This window comes from Octopus bimaculoides, chromosome 14, assembly GCF_046866305.1.
Source record: "Octopus bimaculoides isolate indiv1 chromosome 14, ASM4686630v1, whole genome shotgun sequence".
NCBI lineage: Eukaryota > Metazoa > Mollusca > Cephalopoda > Octopoda > Octopodidae > Octopus > Octopus bimaculoides.
Window position 1 is genome coordinate 40480757 of NC_142941.1, and position 7500 is coordinate 40488256.

Sequence of the window (7500 nt, forward strand, 5' to 3'; positions counted from 1 at the left end):
TATATATATATATATATATATATATATATATATATATATATATATATATATATATATATATATATTTATACAGATAGATAGATACATAGATAGATATATAGATAGATAGATACAACCGGCTTCTTTCAGTTTCCGTCTACCAAATCCACTCAGAAGGCTTTGGTCAGCCCAAGGCTATAATAGAAGACACATGCTTAGGGTGCTACACAGTGGGATTGAACCCCTGGTAGATAATTTTTCCAAACCTTATACATATGTATTTCCAAAGTGAATATCTTTACATAACAAACCTTAGCTCTACAGATATTTGCTAATGTGGGAGAAAAAAATGGAATGTATGTAACACATGTCAATGTCGATACACATTTGCTGAAAGGTAACTGTCTTAAAGATCAAACTAACATAGATATTTTTCTATTATGAATTCTATAACCCACACCGATGGATCTCAATACATAGTAATGTTTTCCATCATCTCAAAATTTTAAAGCGTGATAATAAGAGTGACATAACAACATTTTATTTTATTTATTTTATTTTTTTGTTTTTTGACTAATGTCAAAACTCAGTAGTGTTGCTTGCAAGATAACCGGTCATGCCAAACCATGAAAACAGCGAAAGAAATCTCTCTGAATGTCAAATTTTTGAGACATCATATATATGTCAGCTATTCATATTTTAACATCATTCACCTTTCATCTTCAGTACATGCAAAATGAATAAAAGAGATGTAGTAAAACAAAAAGTATGAGTTGCATTTTTGTTTTAAAAACATTAAAAAAAATTATGCAAAGAAACTTGAGTTGCTCTTATTTACTTTTACCAATATGTTGTCAACAAATATATATATAGATAATACTAACATTTGGGTTTAAAAAAATTGAGCTATGACTTATTTTACTTTTAACATAATAGGTTTTGGATTCAAACCTTGCTACAGTTGTTGTGTCTTGTATATTCAGGGCATGGTATATTTCCCTGTCTGCTCCAGTCTACCTTGCAGAAGACTGATAAATAGATTCATCAACAAAATGACGATGATGATAATTATGATGATGAACACAATCATGATCATCATCATCGTCCGCACCACTATTTAGCATCTGTTTTCCAGGCTGTCATTGGTTGGCCGATTCAACAAGAGTTGGTGAGCCAGAGGACTGCACCAAGCTAGCTTCAATGGTTCCTATGACTGGATGCCCTTTCTAATGCTAATCGGTTTACACATTGTATTGAGTACGTTTTACATGATACTGGCACTTGTGAGGTCACCAAGTAATTTGCAAGACAAGGCCTATCCATAATGAAGGGTCTTCGTGCACATCTGCATGTGTATATGTAGCTGTATATAACTACATACACACACACACATGCACAGACACATACACACCTGCACTCCCTACACACATATACACATACATACACACACACACATGCACAGACACATACACACCTGCACTCCCTACACACATATACACATACATACACACAACATATAGACACACATGCACACACACACATACACACAAGATACACACTACATACACACACACATGTAGTTTATATATAGAGCACGTTGATATGGTTGCTTTAACTCCTGGAGGTAGGTACCAAATCTCCCTCCAATTTAACTTAATAAAAATAAATTTGCAAAAAATAGTCGTGGTTACATAAAAAAAAATGAAACGGCTGTGTCTGTAATGCTTTTGATAATAGGCCTGTTCAATCAGCTAAACACCAAGGAAACACTATCATATTAAAACACATTCTCTTTGAAAATTTCTAATAAACTTTAAAGGCACACTGAATTGTAGAATTAGCTAGAAAAACTAATGCTGTAGTTTTAACATTAAACTTCTATAAACAGTAGTTGGTCACATGTAACTCATCTAGACATCTGGTGTTTTGATATTATCTGATATCATTCTCTTGCAACTATAGAGATTCATTTTTATCATAATTTGGTTTTGAAATTGGGTTTTAACCATTTCAGCTATAAGACAGTAATGAACCGATAACTTCTTAGAAGTGTCGCGATAAGTGACAACTTCATGTTAGAAACCTAAAATTTCTGACTCAATAACAGATATTTATCTTTTATCAAGTGTATCTTAGAATTCTTACAAACAAGTAAAATGAAATATCTACTACAAGCTAGTAATAAACTTGATTCTTCTGTCTAACACCTTGTCTGCAAAGATAGTAGCTGATATCTTTGAAAACATATCAAAAGGAAACTAGTTAGGAAAGTTTACTGGATTGTGAGCTTGATAAGTGATTTGAAAAAAGACACATTGTAATTTTCTTATAGCATTTAAATCAAGCGTGTAAACAAAGTGAGAGGAGAGATGGACAGGGAAAGGGAATTTATCTTGGATCACTCTGAAGAATTCATCCTTCATTTTGGCAAGTTACAAACAAGCATTTAAAAGAAATAGAATTAATAAATAGTAATTTCTTATTTTCCAGTTGTGTGAATTTTCATTAATTATAAAAACAAATGGTAATTAATTTACTAATGTATATAATGTCCTAAATTAGTTCAATGATCAAAACATGACATAGGCAAGATCATAGAATAAGGTCATTTATTACGGTAGTAGTATCCAGATGGTGCACTGTGGCACAACTAAGTGTTTTGAGAAAATTATGAAAATTATATTAAAAGAAGAAGAGAATAATACAAGCTAAAATTAGAAATATAAAGTTTTCATAACTATATTTTATCTGTTGAATAAAAAAATGTAGTTTAAGGCTTCCTGCAGTATAAATAATTTATATCTATAGGCTAAAATATATAGAACTCATTTTTTAATACATTTTCTTTGACATTAGACACAAAATGTACCAAAATAGTCTTTTATCATAAAAAGTAATAACACAACAACAACAATAACAACAAGCATTTTCAAATCCATTTTCTCTGCTAATGCAAGGGGCAAAAGAGAAGAAGACTATCATGTGGCTTACAAGACCCTATGACAGTCTTTTCCATTTTGCCCTACATCTTCCTTCATCAGCCTTTGTGTCTTGATTTGAATTAAGTACAAATGTATATCTATACATGTAATATGAAGTAACAAAATGTGTCAGGGATAGGAAAGGCATCTTACACATAAATTGACACTCTGTCAGTTATGATGATGATTGTTCCACTTGATCTCATCAATGGAACAGCCTGCTCATGAAATTAACATGCAAGTGACTGAGCAGTCCACAGATACATGTACACTTAATGTAGTTCTCAGGGAAACTCAGTATAACACACTAAATATGACAAGGCTAGCCCTTTGAATTACAAGTACAACTCATTTTTGCCAGCTGAATGGACTGGAGCAATGTGAAAGTAAAGTGTCTTGCTCAAGGACAATGCACCACCAGGAACTGAACTCCTGACCTTACAATCATGAGTCAAATACCCTAACCACTAAGCCACACATGTTTACAGGGAAGGTTTCTAAATGCAATACAAAACACTGCAGCAAAAATAGGCCTCATGATAATTTTCTGTAAAGTGTATAGTGAATAAAAAAAAAAAGTTTAAGAACCACTGGTCGAAATCTTCATCCATTTTTATGATCAGAGCTATGATCAAAAGAATTCTAACCATGACCATTCTATCTTTTTTAGTGGATATCAAGAACTACTTCAAAATATTAATTTTCAGTTTGAATTCAAAGTCTAACAGCATGCATATTACATCGTGGGATAAGGTTATGCAGGTAATATCACGGAATAAGGCATTGCATGTAAGATCATGGAATAGGGTCATATGTGTAAGATCATGGAATAACATCACACATTTAAGATCATTGAATACGATCATACACATGAGATCATGTTAGTTCACTCATGTAAGATTATGGAATTAGGTCATATGTAATATTATAAAAAAGACACTTAAAAATGTAGTACACATTATTTTTTGAGAAAATAGCAAATGAATAATTTTTTCTAGGGCAGTTAATATTAGTTTACTCAAAATTAAGAAACCACTGCTTTTAACTCCATCATTTTCAATTATTCTTACCTTAGCATCTATCTGTCTTTTCTGCCACTGAATGGCTGGAAAGTGAGTGTCTAAAAGCTATTATAAGAATATCTATTTAAAGTAAATTAAAATCAATGTTGGGGGTTTGAACCCACTGTAAATAGACAGGACGGTCATGATAAAAATGTTTTAGATCATTAGTCAAATTTATCCGGGGTGACCTAGGGCAAAACAGTAACAAAAACAACAGCAACAACATAAATTTAATTAGTGAAATAATAATGTTGAATTGTCACTCACTTGTGATGTTTCTTCAGTGGTAGCTGGCCAAGGAATTCCTGTTTGCAAACTTTCTCTGTTAGGATTCATTTGTCTCCTTGCACTCACAAGTTGTTGCATTTTGCTTTCCTCACCAGAAAGTGTTGTCACTGGGACATCATATTGGAATGACATAGGCTCCCCTAAATCAGTTTGGTGGTTATCATCTGAACTACGATAAGACATGTTTGTCCCACGTCTTAGTTTAGAATTTTTATTATTACTGCCTTTTACAATGCAAATTGTTATAGACACAACGAGTACAACAGATACTGCTACCGCTGCAACAATGATAATGATGAATAAATTAATATGTATTTTGTTGTCAGACTGTGTATCAATAGCAGTGAATAATTTAGCTGTTGTATTACTTACAGTTAGAGTTAAAGATAGTGTTGTTGTTGCTGATAAGCTTGGTGTGCCACTGTCTTTGACAGCCAAATGAAGCTCAAATGACCCAGCATCATTTTGATGAACTGGCCGAGAGAATGACAAAACTCCTGTGTAAGGATTAATAGCAAATAAATATTTAGTATTGCCTCCTCGAAGTTCATATTTAAGAAAAGCATTTTGTCGACTGTCTCGGTCTGCAGCTCTTAATGTTGTAATGTCACTTTTACTCTGTGGATGGTAGTGAACATCAAGACTGAATGGGTTAACACTGGGAAAGATGAAATATGGTGCATTGTCATTTTCGTCCATAATTTCCACAATAACCTTTGCTGTGTCATTAAGTGATGGTACCCCATTGTCTTTAACTAAAACTTTGAACTCATAAATTTCTTGCTGTTCACGGTCCAACAATTTTGTAGTAGAGATAAATCCAAAATTAGATATTTCAAAAGGAAGAAAATGTCTATTGCTTTTGAATATCGTGTAAGTAAGATGACCTCCAGGTCCCAAATCAGGATCAGTAGCATTAACAAAGCCAACAGGAAAATTTGGCCTTTCATTCTCATAAGTTAGAAATTTAAAAGTATCTTTTGTGAATTGTGGTTGTACATCATTGACATCTATCACTTGAATGGAGAACTTTCTTTCTGTTTTCAGCGGAGGAGATCCTTTGTCTTGACAAGTTATAGTAAAATTTATATATTTCTCAATCTCTCTGTCAACACGATTTTTTATAACCACTTTATATTTCTTTATTCCTCGACTCTGTAGTTGAAATTTATCACTGTCAAGATTACAGCTGATCTCTCCATTTTCTCCAATGTCATTATCAATAATTTTCAGATAAGCTATAAAGTTGCCAACTTGTATATCTTCAGAAATCATGGCAGTGCTTCCTGATGACTCTGAGAAGAAATTCATATCAATAGTTGGTGCATTGTTCTGTTGATTGATAATATTTACAAGTATAACAACAATTGAACTCAAAGGTGGGCTACCTTCATCCCTGGCTTCAATAAATAACTTAAATCTTTTTCTCTTTTCCTGACTATATTGTTCATTAAGGAAAATTTCTCCAGTTATTTCATTTAATCTGAAGTATGTTTTAACCAATTCCGAAGTTTTAGAACTAAAATAATATTGAACCTTGCTGTTTTTACCAGAATCCATGTCTGTTGCAACAATCATTACAATTGGCCTATCTAGTTGGTGTTGGTTGTTAATGGTAACATTATAGAGATTTTGAGAGAATACTGGAGAATTATCATTTATATCTCCTACAGATATTTCAACTTGCAATGTGCCTTGGTTCTGTGGAAAACCTCCATCTTTAGCAATGACTTCTAACATATAGGTCTCTTGTATCTCTCTGTCTAACTTATTTTCTAAAGTGATTCCAAGGGAATAAGAACCATCAACCCTTTTTGAAAGGGCAAGTGAAAACGGATCATCATGATTTTTTATTAATTCATAGTTGATCTGGGAGTTCAATAAGCCAACATCACTGTCAATAGCATTAGGAATTGATTTAGTCATTCCTTTTCGATCCCCTTCAGAGAATTGAAGCTGAATTAGTCTGTTAGGAAATTCAGGCCGATGGTCATTGATATCTTCTATAATTACCTTGATTTCTAATATTTTAATGAAAAATTTTTCTCTTTGCACAGCAACATCAAGCATTTTAAAGCATTCTTTATTGTAGCTACAAAGTGTCTCTGCATCTAGAGTCTGTGTTGTGTATAGTTTTCCTCTTTTGGTGACATTGAATAACTGAGGAATGTCAGAATTATGTTTTATTTGGCTGAAACTTATATGACCTTTGACTGGAAATGTTTCTACAAAATGTGTATCGATGTCAATATCTCCAATATAAGTATTAGATCTTTTACCTTCTTCAACATGGTAAGTCACATCAACACAGAGACAAGATGTTATAAAGATCATGAGAAAAATCAACGGCATCAACATATCGCTAGTGAAAAATGTTGCTAAGCAACAGTGGTTGATCATTTTTAAAGAGAGGGCCTCATGTGATGGTTCAGAAAATCTGCAACTGACAAAAAAGAAAATAAACAAATTGTGTTTATATTGAGAATATATACTTTCTTTCCAAAATACTTTTAAGGAGTGTTTTAAAAAAGTGTGTTTATACCCCATGTCATGCAGCAGAAATAGTGATAAGAAAAATTCATGAGAATTCATTCCTTCAAGAAGACACATATACAAAATTGATATGTTCGAATGTAGTTATTTAGCAAGAGAAAAGCTTTATAGATATATATGTATATTTTTAACTATATTTTCTGGACTTGAAGGTGATAAGAATGTACAAGTATACATAAAATATAAGTTTTATGCTTCTACAAGAAGAAAACCCTGCTGGGATGCTGCAAATGAAAAGTAAGTGTCATTGCAAGTGAAATTTTTCTTAAGACATTTTCTTTTAGCATTTCTAAATGGTGTAATAGCAAAATATCTGGCTGTGTCTTAACATCAAAAATCATCCTAATGTGTGATAAAATGTTACTATATCATGTGGAAAAGAAAAATGATAAATAAATTTTTTTAAAAACTGGTGAGAGCCTAGAAAACATTACATCTTAAGAACTGTTTCAGTAGCTGATTCACTTCTTTACATTAAATATTAAAAATGTTTAAAACTGAACAAAGTATTCAAGGTATGAATACATGCTTCACTAAAGATGATATCAATGGCTACATATAATTAAGTTAGACAGATATCTGTAATGTAAGCTGGATAATATCTAGGACAGTTACCAACTTTCTAAATCATTGAA

At 32.3% G+C, this 7500-nt stretch overlaps 1 protein-coding gene across 5 annotated transcripts in view; it reads right to left on the minus strand.

Annotated features, from left to right (window-relative positions):
* Positions 1-7500, minus strand: part of LOC106872380 (protocadherin beta-15) — a 348275-nt gene that overhangs the window by 94061 nt on the left and 246714 nt on the right. For 2 of the 5 annotated variants that reach the window (XR_001409761.3, XM_014919353.3), the window contains exon 2: positions 4292-6755. Coding sequence is in view for 4 of the 5 variants with exons in the window: in XM_014919353.3 (XP_014774839.1) it covers positions 4292-6712 (2421 nt within the window). In the remaining variant the exon portion in view is untranslated. Of the gene's footprint in view, positions 1-4291; positions 6756-7500 lie in introns of those variants that run through there. The other 3 variants (XM_014919354.3, XM_014919356.3, XM_014919357.3) reach the window with 3 other exon arrangements.